Source organism: Musca domestica, unplaced genomic scaffold, assembly GCF_030504385.1.
Source record: "Musca domestica strain aabys unplaced genomic scaffold, Musca_domestica.polishedcontigs.V.1.1 118, whole genome shotgun sequence".
Taxonomy (NCBI): Eukaryota; Metazoa; Arthropoda; class Insecta; order Diptera; family Muscidae; genus Musca; species Musca domestica.
The window spans coordinates 540,800-557,724 of record NW_026712149.1 but is presented as its reverse complement, the minus strand read 5'-3'; the positions used below and the strand labels follow the sequence as shown (position 1 = coordinate 557,724).

Here is a 16,925-nt window from a genome sequence, read left to right as displayed (position 1 = left end):
TATACATATGAATGTATATGAAAATGTGAACATTTATTTGTTTATGAATGAAAATAAGTTTTAAAGAGAGAGAGAAAGAAGAAGCATTTTCCAACCGCACCCTCCCCGCCATTAAGTGACGGCGGCAAATTTTGTTTGATTTTCATTGACGTGTATGTTTTGGTTGTTTTGTTTTCATTCGTTTTTTTTTTTTTTTTTTTTTGTCAGACGTATAAAACAATAACACTTTTCTTTTGATGATCATAATAGTGCTTACCCTGTTGTGGGGTGAGATGATGGGCAGCCAAAAGGAGGTGTTAATTGATTCATGTCATTTGTTGTGATTTTCTTGTAATTACTTATAAGTAGGACTATTTACAATTGCAATTCATTAAAAATTCACCATAATTTGTATATTTTGTTTACTTATAATTTGTTTTTGTTATGTTTTTTTTCCAGTATTTTGGGTCCTCCAGCTTTACGTCAGGCAGCCGAAATGAAAGATGGTCTTACACACAATGCACGTCCCATTTATAATTATTCCATGCGTGGTGTGGTTACGTGTTTTACTGGCATACGCAAAAAAGATGAATTGGTGAGTTTTGTAAATGTCCATTTTTTGAGTGTAATGACAACAATGTTAATTTTGTTTCTATTAATGTATTAATTTTTAATTGTTTCAGACAAAATTGGTGAATTTGATACATTCAATGGGCGGTTGTATACGAAAGGATATGAATTCAAAAATAACACATTTAATTAGTTCCCACAGTGGTGGTGATAAGTATCAGTAAGTATTAACAATTTTTTTACCTCAATTTCTTTATAAATGGAATAGAACAACACGATTTTGTTTAAAAAAATAATAATGCCTAAAACTATGCTGTATTTATATGGTATTTCCATTTACATAAATGGTAGCTGTTCTTGGTAGTTATCTTTTGCATTGACTTTAAAACTTAGACTTAAATATCAATTAAAACGTAAGTGCAACTAATACGTATTAGAGTTCATGGAGTTCCATTTATGTATAATGATACGAAAGTGAATTCGAAATAAAAATGAATTCAATGATTTTTTTTAATTGGTTAGGAAGGTCTGTGTAGTTTTGTGACATTTTGTTCATTCTAAAATTATAAAAAAGAAAAGGGGGAAACTGAAAATATAAAAAAAAAAACAAGTAAGCAGAAGCTATGGTCGTGCGGGACTAACCATGTGATACCCTACAAACTCTACAGGTCCCTTATGTCGAAATCCATTTTGGAAGATTTCGTTTTTGATATGATATCATAGAGCCCTACGCTTAGCTTTTTGACCGTAGGCATTTCCAGAATATTTACGCACTACATCTAAATATAATCCAATGGTCATCTAAAATGCTAGACTTCTTCTCTGCACTTAACTCTCTTCTCATGCAAAATTCCGTGTCGATTGTTATTTAATTGTGACTTGTGGAGCGACTGCAAAATTAGGAAAATTTTATTTTTTTGGTCCATTTGAAACCCTAAATGTACACCTTGAAAAAAAAGGCTTGAATTCTGACCTACCCCCATTCAAATTTTTTTTTTTATTTATTTTCTACAACCTGGCTTTTTGTATCCTGAGGATCGCCAACGCTCTCTACAACATAGGAGAGCTCGCTTGACAGTCCGAAAAAAAAAAAAAATATTTTCAATTTGTACAGAAACCTATCCGACACGGCCATGGACGGTTCCAAAAACTTCTATACATGACTACTCTATATTAATTATAATATCCTTAATCCTAATAGACTTACTTAAAATTAAACACTAAAACAAATTAACAAAAAATGAACAAAATTAACAATTAATTGACGGTTCCAAGAACTCCTATACATGACTACTCTAAACTATTCATAACATCCTTAATCTTAAAAATCTTATTAAAAAATTAACAAAAAAAAAAAAAAAAGATGAACAAAAATTACAACTTATTGAAGAATTAGATAAATTTCATTAGGATCGGACGATAATTGCGACCTGTATATAATACACTCAACACATAGTGTTGCAGGCTGTTGCTACATAACAAAATGTACAATTCAAAATTGTTAGTCAAATTGAAAAAATCGCATGTGATAAAAAATATGACAAAAATTTAAAAAAATTAAAAAAATCGTCGCCTTTTTATTGACATATTTTACGCGATTTTGTAGATTTTTCCTTTTTTGGCCAGAGACCACTCCAAATTTATGAGAATTATGAATAAAAAAGGTCTATTTATTTTACATTCATATTGTATTATATTGCTACATATCCGATATCGATGGCTATTAGCCATATTTTATTGTATTTGTATTTTTGATTTGGGCAGGATTAAAAATATTCGCTGTTAGTGGAAATATTTTTCGATTGCCATCTAAATTGGTTAGCTTCTGCATGTCGTCTACTTTAGTCTTCTGACTAACTGAAAAATGGATGCTGATTCAGTGTCGGAAAATGAAGACAGATCGTCCATAATGTGTTCCCACATAAGCTACTGTCTCATAGCGAAGAGAGTTGAACAGTGGCAAAGTAAATGCTCGACAGTTTCAGTTTCCTCCTCATCTTGACGGAGTCTGCAGAATTGGGTGCCGTCGTTCAAGTTCAAGTCGTTGAACTTATGTTACAGTGACCTATGATGATTCCCATATTCTCTTCCAGAGAGTACTGAACAATTTTGAAGGTTATTAAGCATTGAAAACCAGTGAAACCCAAAATCATTTCATTTACAAATTTATTTAAAATCTTACTTGGCCTGCTTCTGGATATTTATCCTTCTTAACAGCTAATATGTATTTAGATTTTGATTTGACGAAGAGTAATTTCAAAATAAAAAAATGTATATATTTTTTATTTGAATTCATTTTATTATTATTGGAGTAGTAAAAAGCATGTCATTTTTTTGTTGTAATTTGTAGTATTGTTGTACCTTAGCTTTATTTGACCATTTTGGTTGTCTTCAAAATGAATAAATAAAAATAAGCAATAAAATACCAATTCAATAGTGCGATTTATTTGATAATTGTTTTTTTCCCAGTATTTTTCGTCGTACATCTTGGCATTTAAAAACTGCTACTAAGTACTCTTGTAAAGTTTCTGAAGACTTGTTTTGATAATAAATTATCCCATTGAGCTCCAACATATGTACATTTTAACAAAATTTTCATTTTCTTCCAGATATGCAAAAACCTTTCGTCTAACAGTGGTGCGTCCACATTGGGTTTACGCTGCATGGGAGCGTAGAAATGAAACACACTTTAAAGCAACTGCAGAAGATTTTTCCAAAGAACACAAACTGAAAGCTTTCGAAGGACAAAAAATTTGCTTCTTCGGGTTTCCGGCCGATGAACATCAGCATATGGTAGATGTTTTGAAAAGTAATGGTGGTGTTCCTGCAGAATTGGATGATCCAGAGTGTTCTCATGTGGTAAGTTTATTTTACAAACTGTGCGGCTATATACATTGAAAGCCTCAAAAGACCACAATAATGTTATAAATGTTTGTACATATGTATATGTTTGTGTGTGTGTGTGCGTAATATATTTTTAAATATAATATATATATTCTAAATTTACAGGTTATGCCTAATACTGGTGGTTACTTTCCTGAAACTATTAACAATAACAAACCGAATAATCTTAGTACTAACAATTCATCAAAAATTCAAACTAACCAAACTCCTAAAAAAGCAAATCCTTTAAATGAAAATGATGACAATCAAATGGATGTTGATGTTGAAGTTGAGGCTGGTGGTGGTGGTGTTGTTTCTAATGGTGAATCAAAGAATATAGAAATGTGCGAGAATAATAATCCAATATTAAATGATAAAAAGTCTCTTGAAAGTCCTGAACGGCAAGAAGACAACAGCGATGGAAATGAGGATGATGACGATGAGGGACACTTCGATGAACGTCTAGTGGTTGATTATGAGTGCAATTTAAAACAAAATGACTTTGATGATGATTTGGTTAATGATTTGATACCACACACGGTAGATGATATTGAGGATGATATGGCTATGCCACCAAACAAAGATGTTAATTCTCATGCCAGTACTCCCAAATCATCGAAAGCTATTTCAGCTCTTCTACCCTCGAAGCAGCTGGAACGTAAACTTAGTATTTTAACAGATACAATGTCTAATGAATTTCAAGACAATTCCGCAATTTCACCCATATGTAACAAAGTCGCCCAAGAAGAGGAAAGCTTAATAAAAGCCCAAGCAGAAGAAACATGTTTTGCAATGGAAATGGATGCCGAAGATTTAGACGCGGAACTAGATGAAGCGCAACGCGAATTGAAGCGTAAACGGGAAAGCCTCGATAGCATATCCCTAATGTCTGTGGAATCATTTGCCCTACCGACCAGTACCAAGAAACCCAAGTTATTACGCACTGGTTCCATATCACGTACCATAAAGCGTTCTATGAGTTTTGTAGCTGTACGCACCCCTATTGCGAAAATGTTGAGGCCACGTCGCAGTTCGGTGGCCTTGGATTCGGCACCTACCGACAAGGATTTGGACAATAATGTGGATGACAATAATGAAAACGATGCGAATGATTCATTTTGTTCTATAGCATCCGTTGAAAGTACATTCAATGAATCGATAAGGAAACCAGTTAAGGAGAAGCTACGGAGTCTGCGTAATCGCATCACAAGAAGTAGCAGTCGTCGGGAAAAATATGTGATTAGTAATAATCAGAAACCAAATGCCACGGAAGAAGATAATGCCATGGTGGATGGTGACCAACAAACCGATAAAGAAGAGTTTAAGACCCCCAAAGCACCCACCAAGTTTGCATACACTTGTGCCTCAGCACCCAGACCAACAACAAGATCCATTAGCCAATCTCTGTCAGCCTCGGCAACTGCATCAACTTCTAAATTGTCTAATAAATCATTAAATCTTACGACCATTGACGGTCCCAATGGTACAATAAATTCTTCCTTTTTACAAAAAATGAATACCTCCTCTAATCTACCGGCTGATTGTAAAAATATGGGCTTAGGTGCAAATAACTTTAATACTTCTATTACTAACAATGTTTTAATGCAAAGTAACCAAACATCGTCGTCCACTCTACACCACGAAATTGTACAAAAGCAAATACAGCAATCAGGAAACCATATGACATCAAATGTGGAGGCAAATGTTGTTGCTCCCGTTGCAACAACAGCTTTAAATTCGGTATATGTTTTTCATTTACATTGTTTTCTTTTTAATATCGAACGTAGAGTGTAAATGGGCAGCAAAGAGAAATGTCTTAAACAAAATTTGGAAAACATTTAGAGATTAAATCCTTTTGAAAATTGAATGTTAAATTTAATGTTTAATTGAAAATATTATTCTCCCTTTTTTAACTAAAATCGTTTGCCAAATTGGAATAATTGTTTGGAATTATTGAGAGAATAGAAAATGTTATCGGTATGATATACAGGATGAGATAAAAAAACTGCAACAAAGACAAACGCTATAATTTTTAAATTTTATTGAATGAAAGCAAAAAATTTCGCAAGTAGCATAAAATTTTAGAATACGTTTAGATTTGTTCGAATTGGTCACCTTTGGCAGGAATTATGGTCTTCAAACGGCCAATGAAACCGTCACACGCTGCCTGAATGTCCGACGATTGAGTTCTGGTGGCCAACCAAATGTGCACATTTTCAGCTGATCTCCTTGGCAAGTAAACACGATCATTTTGTTTGGTTACAAACTGCTGGACAACGAATTTTTTCTCATCGGAGAAAACCAAATTCGACATTTCACCATTTTCGGCCAAGCGAAGCAACTTTTTAGCTCTTTTGAGTCTATTTTCTTTCTGTTGCGGTGTAAGTTCTTGCACTTTTTGGAATTTCAATGGCTTTACCCCAAGCTCATTTTTCAATATTTGCGAATGGAATATTGCGATATGTTCAGCTCACGAGCCGTTTTTCGGTCACTGCGAGGCGGGTTTCGATCAAGTCGCTTCTTTACTTTTCGAAACATTTCGGCTGATGTTGCTGTTTTCTCCCGTCCACTTCCTTGACGTCGGACTACGCTACCAGTATCACGGTAACGAGCGATGGTACGAGACACAAAAAATTTATTAACATTTAAGTGCTGGAGTTCTCTAACGATAGCCACTTGTGGTTTTCCAGCCAAATATTAAGAAATCACACTATCACGCTTGAATGCCATCACGAATAACTGTTTCTTTCGAAAATGCTCTTGTACGCTTGTAAACAATATAATGAACTGTCACTGGAATAATTTTAACAGCTGTCGGACGAGTGGCTTTGAAATGACAGTAGTCTGAAGCTGAAGCAGTTTTTTCATCTCAGTATATATATATTTTTTTTTGTTCAAAATAGTACTAAATTATGAAAAGTCATCATAATGTTACGCATGAGGAAACCAACAGATTTCAAACGTTAACATAACATCTCTACTGCTATTCTCCTAATAAGATTTTTTGGGTTCTCAGTGAATAGATTGCCTACATTGAGGATTTAAATTTTCTTCGTTTCAGATTTAATTTTCGATCCAGTTACAGGAAAAATATTTGCAATTTGCAGCGCATTTTTAACATCATTATTGTCCAACGAAAATATTTACACTAGTTACATAACAACATCATAATCTATTGGTTACTGTCGCTTGCAAAAAACAAATTGAATGTGTGTTTGTGTTATTTTTTTTTGGTCCTATGTAAATAAAATTAATCAAATAATCTTTTCTTTAAATGGTGGTTGGGTAACAGTCCTTTTTTGCATCCCAAGACAACACAGCACAGTAAATTATAATTTAAACAAAATACTAAAAAGGTTTAACAAGCAAATTCAGTTGGTTGTATAAAACAAAGGCCATAAAATATTTAAATTTTGTAATTTTTAAAACACAATATTTTTTTTAATGTAAATGTTAAAAATGCAAAGCAAATTACATTATTTGCGTTTGATGAAATATGGGCAAAATTAAATGAATAAACAATTGAATGAAATGAAGTTGAAATGTTTTCCATATTTTATTAAGACATCCTACACAATCTCTTTGCCCCATCTTTAACAAATTGTAGTTTAATTGAAAATTGTTTGAAAAATGTTTTAAATACAATTGCTGAATTTCTTTGTTCTTTAAATGTTCAATCTATTAAAGCATTAAAATATCAAATTATAATTTTATGTGCTTGTTGAATTGTACGGTAAAATAGTTGTGAATTCTGATGTTCAATTACCCTTTCAATTGTATTTCAAATTGCACACTAAATCAGAAGGATACTATCAAAGAATGTGTATTGGTGAGCACACAATAACATGATCAAATCGAAATATAATTTTTTTTTTATTTTCATTTTTCATTTTTATTTTATGTTTTGTTTATTGCACATTTTTATTGTCATAACAATCAGTCATCATCATATAGTCATGTATTTCACGCTTTCTTTCTTTTTTTGTTGTTGTTGCTGCAAAATTTAGCAAAGCACTTAACCAATTACCATGTGAACAGCTAAAGCTAAATTGAACGAAACATTTTTAAAACAATCATTTATAAACAAACATTTCAAAAATTATTTTCTCACATAAGAACATTATTTAAACAATTTTCAATATCTTTAATTTTGAATTTTTTACGATCAACACAAAACACATATTAGCGATTTTTTTTATATACCTGCATCTATATATATATACAATATTCTAGTATTTATGAATGAAAACATTTTTTTGTTGACTAAAACAGTGAAACAGAAACAAATGAAGGACAAGGTCAAACGTGTAGAGAATTTTAGTGATATACATTAGGAATTGTTGGGTATTAAGATCGGGCAGGGCCGACAATATGATGCATGCATGCACTATGCATATTTAGTAGAGTTCCCGTAACAAAACAATTTATTTGAAATAGATCATACAACCCATTAACATTTGGCTTTAGAGCAGTTATAGCTTAGTTTCAAAGGCATCTAATATATGGGAGGCATATCCAATTCTCAATCGATTTCCACTAAATTTGACAGAGACATTTTATCACTTCGTGAAGGATTATTTTAAAGAAATATATATCGCAGCCGAGTTCCAGAAAATGGAAACGTACGTCCCGAAATTCACTCCATTTGGGGTGATATTAGCCATTATTTGTACAAGAAGCCTGAAATCGGATTAAGGATATATATAGCAGCTATATCCAAATCTTAGCAGTTGTCGATAAAATTTGACAAAGTTATTTCCGAGCTCTATAGTATTTCTGGTACCAAATATCATTGTTGGCGAATGCATATTACGAATGTGAGGGACTTAAAAAACCAATCTGATGAAATATATATATATGGGAGCTAAGCTATATCTGAACCGATTTTCTCCAAATTTGATGTACTTGCTTTTAGACTAACTTCGGTCGGATGGAACAAAATTTAGGAATTTTTAACTGATATTGGCCATTTGGTGCACAATTAATTCGAAATCAAAACGGAACCGAACTGGATAAAATATGGTATTTTCGAGCAGTATCTGATGTCCGGTACCAAATATCATTCTTGTGGAGTGCATATTACGCATGTGGGGGAGGGGGAGCTATAGCAATATCTGAACCGATTTTCTTTTCTTCAAATTTGATGTACTTGCTTCTAGATTGAATTCGGTGGGATGTACCAAAATTCAGGTCTTTTGGACTTATATTGGCAATTTGGTGCACAATTAACCCGAAATCGGTTGAAGATATATGGGAGCTATATCTAAATCTGATCCGATTATCACTAATTTCAATAGGTTTTGGTTATTGAATCATTGAACTATTTGAATATAAGAAGATTCATAAGGTCATTAATATGTGTTTTGTGTTGAAAATTAAATTTTCAAATAATATTGTACAAGATTGATATTTAAATACCCATAAACTAATTGATATTATAAAATGTCTTAGGTGGTGGATGAGCATAGTACTCAAACCAAGCCAGAGCCGAAAAATCATCGTACGCATATTCTAAAATCAGACTGGTTTTGGTATACCATACAAAATGGATATGCCGATGAAATGGATTATCTGTTCGGTGATGTAAGTAAAATTAAGTTATTCCCTCCACAATATTATTACAATATTATTTGTTTTACCTAGTATTTGGATAGCATTGCCAATACACCCAATACCGATCGTCGCGATTCGTTGCCCATTAGTTTCAATAAACGTAAACGCAAACGTTTTTCGCAACGCATCCAATTGGAGGGTACACCATTGGGTTCGACCAAACGACGTTCATCGGTCTCAGATGCTGGCCTGCTATCGGCATCGGGTAGTTTCTTTGATTGTAGCGGTACACCGAATAAACTAGAAAATGGTACAATATTAACGGAACCAGAAACATCGGCATGTGAACAACAGACACCACCGGGAAAGAAGGCGTCCATGCGTTTCAATCATTTTATGGATTTCTTTAGTACTGAATCAAATTATGTTGGCATTTTGGATACGATTGTGAATGTAAGTATTGGAACCTCGATCATGTTAAACATTTATTTTTCGTTGGTATTGTTGTACAATTATGTTTTAATGTTAGTTACATAAATTGTATAAACCTCATTTGAACCGGACTAAAAAATTACACTTTTGAGAAATTTAAAGAAAATATATTTAAGGGCCTGTTTCTCTATTACGGTTCGAAAGTAAATTCGCCAGAAAAACACCCATTTCACGTGTCTTCCAATTTTTTGATATTTATAATCATATAATTCACACAAGGAATTCGTATATTTCTTTTGTATTCCCTTTTGAATTCCCCATAAAAACATCGGCACATTATCTATTCCTACCCTCATCCTTATTGCTTAAGAGGGTATATCAGCTGATACGTACGTAATATCCGATTCTATCCAAACTTGGAACATCCTAATATTTTTGCCAAACTATGATCAAGTTCGACATAACTCAGAGGAGAAAATCATAAGTCCTGGAAAATTGCCAGCTATCTAAAAAACCTATAGAGGTTATATAAATATTAGAGGAGAAAATCTCAAGTTTATGATTTTTATTGCTAATACTATACGAAACTACAAGAAATATCAGCCCATTTGTCGGATTTTCTATCCGAACTGTAAGGTCGAATAACCAGGCAACCGAGTATTTCCTCCACGAAAAAATACTTTGCCGTAATAACGTTAAAAATGCCTACCCCGTACTAGGGTAGGACCTAATTGTAACCGATGTTATTGGGCATAATACTCATTCCATTATGGGGGTTATGGTGTTGGCCGCCATAACAGCCGATGGTCGCTCTCCGCTCGTATTAATAATACACCGTGATATCAAAATAAATGTCGAATGTTATCGCGAAAATGAAGCCTTGGCCACGCAAACATTTTGGCCGCAGACCTTAGACATTCCAAAAGGACTCAGCACCATCGCACTCAGCACGCGCCACCCAAGCATGGTTACAAAATGAGGTTTCCCGCTTAATTTCCAGTGCACAATGGCCACCAAAATCTCCGGATACCAATCCGTTGGACTATTGTGTCTGGAATATTTTTGAAAGCAAGGTTGGCACTAAAAAATACCAAAGTGTCGATCACCTCAAGTAAGCGCTTCGCCGGGAATGGGCCAAAATACCGCAAAGTAACATTCGGTCAGCGTGTGACGGTTTCATTGGCCTTTTAAAGGCCATAATTCGTGTCAACGGTGACCAATTCGAACAAATCTAAACGTATTCTAAAATTTGATGCTGTTTCCGAAATTCTTTGCTTTCATTCTATAAAATTAAAAAAATGTCAAAAATATGGCTTTTGACTTTGTTGACTTTGTTATAAAATTAATAGAACAATGTAAAGACGTCCGTGGTTTATCACAATCCATTGGAATAGGTTTTTAAATGTATATTTCTTTACCTAAGCTTTGTATAACAATAACACCGGAATTGAATTAAGGTTCAGTGACAATAAAACTTATTTTAACAATCTTACAGCTCTTCAAAAATCCCCTGGAAGAAATTGCCGAATCCAGTGATGCACTGCTTAATAAATCGGAAATTAAAGCAATTTTTGGCAACTTCCTTCCCATACATGAAGTGCATCAAAGTATGTTGGAACGTTTGCGTGCCATACACAGTAAATGGAGTGAGGATTGTTTGATCGGCGACATTATACTTCAACATCAAGATGATCTGATCAAAGCCTATCCACCCTATGTTAATTTCTTTGAACAAATGAAAGAGACTCTGGTACAGTGTGACACACAAAATCCGCGATTTCATGCTTTTTTGAAAATCAATCAAACCAAACCGGAATGTGGACGACAAACATTACAGGATCTTATGATAAGACCAGTGCAGCGATTGCCCAGCATAAGTCTTCTATTAAATGACATACTTAAACATACCAGTAAAAATAATCCCGATTATGCACGACTGGAGGAGGCCCTAAAAGCCATTCGTGTCGTGATGATGCACATCAATGAGGATAAGAGAAAGACAGAATCTCGTATGGCCATATTTGATATTTTCAATGATATTGAAGGATGTCCGGTAAGTAAACGAATAAATTAAACATTTGTTCCCTTACAGAGAAAATAATTTTTTATCTATTTTAGGCCCATCTAGTTAGCTCTAATCGTAATTTCATATCACGTTGTGAAGTCTCTGAACTCACCGACTCACTTAGTGGCCGTGGCGATCATTTGGTATTGTACTTATTTTCCGATTCCATTGAAGTGTGTAAGAAACGTTCACGTGGCTTCAATAGTGCCAAATCTCCAAGCACAGCAAAATCATATAAGCACATCAAATTGATGTCCTTAAATGCCATACGTTTTGTCATCGACATAACTGATAGCCCGCGAGCATTTGCTTTGCTTTGTCGCCAGGATAAAGACAAATTGCATTCGTTCACCATTACCGATGAGGAAATCGATAAAGTCATGTACTTGAAAACGCTTTGCAAGCAAATGGCAGAGAATGCCTGTCGTACGGATACGGTAGGTTACGGAGGACTTGTGAAATGAAAAAATGATTAATTATCCGATTTTTTTATTTTTAGGATAAAGCCTTACTATGTCGGACTTCTCAGGAATTGGAAGTGGATATTAGTGATGTTAACCTAAGCACACTGTCTAAAGCATTTAAATTGGCGGCACGTACCCGTCTAAAGGTAGGTCCTTCTTTTCTGTTTGAATTGTTCTGTGTTTTTCTTTTTCATTAGTATGCGGTTTTCTATTTGTATTTTGAATTTTTCTCGTTTGTTTGAGTTTATTTTTTTTATTTGTTATTGTGTGCTGACGTGGTTGTTTGTTTAAGCTAACATATATTTTTTGTTTTTCTCGATACAACCACTGATGTGTGTCTGTAAACCATCCATCTAAATTAAAGAAACTATTTACTCTACCTAGGTCGGGCGCGCATTTTCATTCAACAAAACCCCTTCTAAATTGAAGCGCGCTGTATCAACAATGATGACATCACCGTTTGGCAGTACAAATTCCTTGACACCCGCCTCTCAATTAGCACAAATGCGTTTGGCAAGTTGTACAAATATTCATGTAAGTACTTCAATGTGTTTTTTGGAATATATATTTAGTGTTTTTGAATAAATTAAGTATCGAAATGAGGGTAAAATGATCAAATACAGGCAGAAATTAAAACAATTTAAATTAAGTAATTTGGATTGAAGTTGTTTTTTTTATTGGGAATTGGATGAAACATATGCGTTACTAATGTGAAAATATGAACATACATAAGAATATATTTATGGGACTTGGTATATTTTTGTATATGAATTCTTTATGATTATTATGATTTATTTTTATAATTGGAAGTCTGCTCATTATACCCTACACCACATAGTGGTAAAAGCATTATGTCATTGTGCATTTATTTGTAACAGGGAGAAGGAATCGAGATAGACTCATATTTACTTTTGAGGATCTTCATAGAATCACATTCTGAGTCGATTTATGCATGTCAGTCCGTCTGTCCATTTATTCTTGTGAACAAAATGCAGGACGCATTTATTATACGATTGAGATGAAATTTCCCAAACCATATGAAATTTCATAAACCCATATACATCGTCTACCGATTTCGGGTTAATAGTGCACCAAATGGCCAATATAAGTCCAAATTACCTGAATTTTGGCACATCCAACCGAATTCAGTCTAGAAGCCACTACATAAAATTTAGTAAAATCGGTTCGGATATAGCTATAGCTCCCATATATAGGTTTCAACCGATTTGGTGTTTAAGTCCCCCACATTCGTAATATGCACCCCATAAGAATTATGTTTGATATCAGATACAGCCCAGAAATACCTCTGCCAAATTGTATGAAGATCGATTCAGATTTGGATATAGCTCCCATATATTTCTTCAACCGATTTAGGGTTAATTGCGCAGCAAATGGCCAATATCAGTCCAAATGACCTATATTTTGGCATCATCACATTTAGTGAAAATCGGTTCAGATATAGCTATAGCTCCCATATATATGTTTCATCCGATATTGTGTTTAAGTCGCTCACATTCGTAATATCCATTCGACAACAATGATACCTCTTATAGAGCTCAGATATACCTCTGCCAAATTTTATGAAGATCGGTTCAGATTTGGATATAGCTCCCATATATATCTTCAACCGATTTCGAGTTAATTGTGCACTAAATGACCAATATCAGGCCAAATGGAGTTAATTTCGTTCCATTTTGTGGAACTCGACTCCGATATATATTTTTTTAATAAAATCCTTCTCGAAGTTATATCATGCACTCTATAGCAATGTTATTTGGTATAAAAGATTAAAATGTCGCCGTCAAATTTAGTGAAAATCGATTCAGAATTGGATATGCCTCTCATGTATTAGTTCCCTCTGAAACCAAAATATAACTGCTCTAAGCCAAATGTTGATAGGTGGTATGATCTACTTCAAATAAATTCTTTGGTTCGGGACCTATACCAAATATGCAATGTGGTGTAGGGCATAGATGCACAAAACAGTACGTTTGCGGTGATCTCAGTCGTTGATGAGACTTCAACGAATGTAGACATGCGTGGGGGATGCACACATTGTTGTTCAGTTAACATTAAGAAAACAAGTTGTAGGTAGCTTTTGTAGGAAAAATATGAATATATTGGGGTTGTATTAAATGTTTTTTTTTAATAATTTTGCTAATATAAAGCACGTTTGTTACAAAACGTACAAAAGCTAGACGGGAGATATTGGTGTAGGGTATCATATTGTCGGCCCGCCCTACTTTTGAATTTTTTTTTACTGATTTTTTTTTTTTTTTTGAGAATAATATTTAGTAAGAGAATCCATAGAATCCCTTTATTCATTAATATAAAATGAAGAGAGATTAAACATAGAGTCAATATTCATCCATTAATAAATCCTTGGAAGTCTATAAGAGAACCGTGGATTTCCACCATGTTTCAGATTGTAAAGCAGATAAGACATTTGTATTTTCAAGAACAATACAAATGATGTGCGTATATAAATATTTTCTATCGTATTGCCTAAAAATCAATAAACGTCAGGTGCAGTGACGGTAGTAAACCAGGTTAACCAAAAATATTGCAACTTAAGAATTGCCGTTGAAAGGATTAACATGCTATCAACCTTACTAACATAAATGATGTTATATCAAAACCAGTAGAAAATTCCTTAGATTAAAAAAAAAAATTAGTTGTAACTTCAAGCTCTGTCAAATTAGTTTTCAATTTAACTTTAGCTTTGTATAAATTTATTTATTTTTTTAATACCAATGAATTTAACTAAATCAATATTTTTATTTATATTAATTACAGGAAGTTGTTGATGATGATAACAACTCAGGCATGCGTAGCAGTTCACCCTCAACGCATTCAGAAGTTTTAGTACCACCGATGTCTGTGCAGCCGACTCGCAAGAATATTAACTCAAGTATAAGCAGTGTTGGACGCATTTGAACGGCTCTTTTTTTGGTGTCTCTATTGACCATAATAATACTCGTTCTATTCTTATTGAGCTTTTATAATATATTTTAAAATTCTTTTTTAAAAATGGCGTCCCAGTGTCTTTTCTACATGACACTTTAAATTAGTAAGACAAACAAATCCCCCGTAATAATAGAATTTAATTTGCTCATCCGAAGCAAGATTGAGAGCCCAAGGATTTCCATGTAAATGATTAATTTTATTTTATGAAAATAATGCTTGTAAGATTTTGCTTTCCTAAAGTATTTTAAATACTAGAATCGTACTAGAATATCTTTAAAACGTTTTAATTAAGTCAAGATTAAGTTTTTACCATTAATACCAACAAAACTACTACTTTCACTTTGATATTTTAAAGGACTTTCATAAATTGTCTTCGATATATTGTTTTAAGTGAATTTTATTTCGTAAAGAAATTTGGAACGAGAGTCATAGTTTTATATATAGTTAGATATATTTCGTAGAAATTGTGATAGCTCACAATATTAATATATTTTCACAAACCTAATTCCAAATTCCATAACATAGAAAACCCGATTTTCGCTTGGGGTTTTTATTGTCCTAATTACAGTTCGGTAAAAAGGATGTTAATTATTTAGATTGTCATAAATATAAAAGTTTTGTAATTAAGAGCATCTTCAGAACAAAAAAATGGCTCAAATGTGAGCATTTCTATATTTAACAAGACTTTTCTAGCATTGTACATAATTTTTTTTATATATATAATTGGGATTTTTCCCCAAAAAGGTTTCATTTCAAATTCTACCAATAACATTTTTACTCCATAAATATCAGTAATAACAGAAGATAATACAATTACCATCCACTTTATAACCATAATATTCGTCATATATTTAAAAAATAATATAATCTTCTTTATGTTAATTGAAATTATTTGATGTTCGCTAAAAATAAAACAAACAACATCTTTAGCTAAAATAAAATCTGTATTTGTTTATGTATCCCCCCAGAAAAAAAAAAACATAATGTCACTTTAAGACTATATTTTCCATACCCAAAATTAAGAACATAAATATTGGTAACTGTGTATAATTCAGTTAATAAAATTTAAATTTGCTGTATTCATAATTGTGTTTTATTATTATTATTACTTTTCTGAAAAGTATTGTGATACTGGTTATGAGTTCGTGGATGTACGCGATGTTTGGAAAGTCGTTTGATTGCGATTTATAATTTCCACACGTTAAGATACAGGGTGAGATGAAAAAACTGCAACCTTCAGAATGAGCTTGTGGTAAAGCCAGTTTGTAAATAAACTAAATGATCGTGTTTACTCGCCAAAGAGGTCAGCTGAAAACGTGCACCTTCGGTTGGTCACCAGAACTCAAGCGCCGGCCATGGTGATGGTGTGGGCCGCCATAACAGCCGATGATCGCTCTCCGCTCGTATTAATCGACCGTGGCATCAGAATAAACACCGAATATTATCGAGAAAATATTCTGGAGGGTGTATTAAAGCCTTGGGCACGCAAACATTTTGCCCGCAGACCTTGGACTTTCCAACAGGACTCAGCACGCGCCACCCAAGAATGGTTACAAGATGAGGTTCCTCGCTTCATTTTCAGCGCCCCCAAATTTCAGTGCCACCAAAATCTCCGGATACCAATCCGTTGGACTATTGTGTCTGGAGTATTTTGAAAAGCAAGGTTGGCACTAAAAAATACCAAAGTGTCGATCACCTCAATCACGCGCTTCGCCGGGAATGGGCCAAAATACCGCAGAACAATAATTCGGGCAGCGTGTCACGGTTTCATTGGTTTGAAAGCCATAATTCGTGGCAAAGGCGAGCCATTCGAACAAATCTAAACTTCTTCGCAATTTCATGAACAGCCTAAAATATACTCGCTATACGATAGAGCTCACCCTATTAAAGAGATATATTTAATGCATTTATGTTGTTGAAAATGCAGTGCATCGGTGAACGTTTAGTTTCAGCCTCTATACAACGGCACCTCCTGATTTGTGGTCCCTATTGTCAAACAAACAGCTGTACGC

At 33.7% G+C, this 16,925-nt stretch overlaps 1 protein-coding gene across 4 annotated transcripts in view; it reads left to right on the top strand.

Moving 5' to 3' along the window:
• LOC101900099 (protein ECT2) overlaps positions 1-15,999 on the top strand; it is a 46,735-nt gene extending 30,736 nt beyond the window's left edge. For 2 of the 4 annotated variants that reach the window (XM_011295254.3, XM_011295255.3), the window contains exons 3-13: positions 439-574; positions 663-769; positions 3,159-3,408; positions 3,559-5,172; positions 8,884-9,015; positions 9,076-9,438; positions 10,913-11,470; positions 11,536-11,919; positions 11,982-12,092; positions 12,331-12,480; positions 14,743-15,999. In XM_011295254.3, the coding sequence (XP_011293556.1) occupies positions 439-574; positions 663-769; positions 3,159-3,408; positions 3,559-5,172; positions 8,884-9,015; positions 9,076-9,438; positions 10,913-11,470; positions 11,536-11,919; positions 11,982-12,092; positions 12,331-12,480; positions 14,743-14,883 (3,946 nt within the window). In that variant the 3' untranslated portion in view covers positions 14,884-15,999. Of the gene's footprint in view, positions 1-438; positions 575-662; positions 770-3,158; positions 3,409-3,558; positions 5,173-8,883; positions 9,016-9,075; positions 9,439-10,912; positions 11,471-11,535; positions 11,920-11,981; positions 12,093-12,310; positions 12,481-14,742 lie in introns of all 4 variants that reach the window. The other 2 variants (XR_002194805.2, XM_005185951.4) reach the window with 2 other exon arrangements.
• The last annotated feature ends 926 nt before the right edge of the window (positions 16,000-16,925 follow it).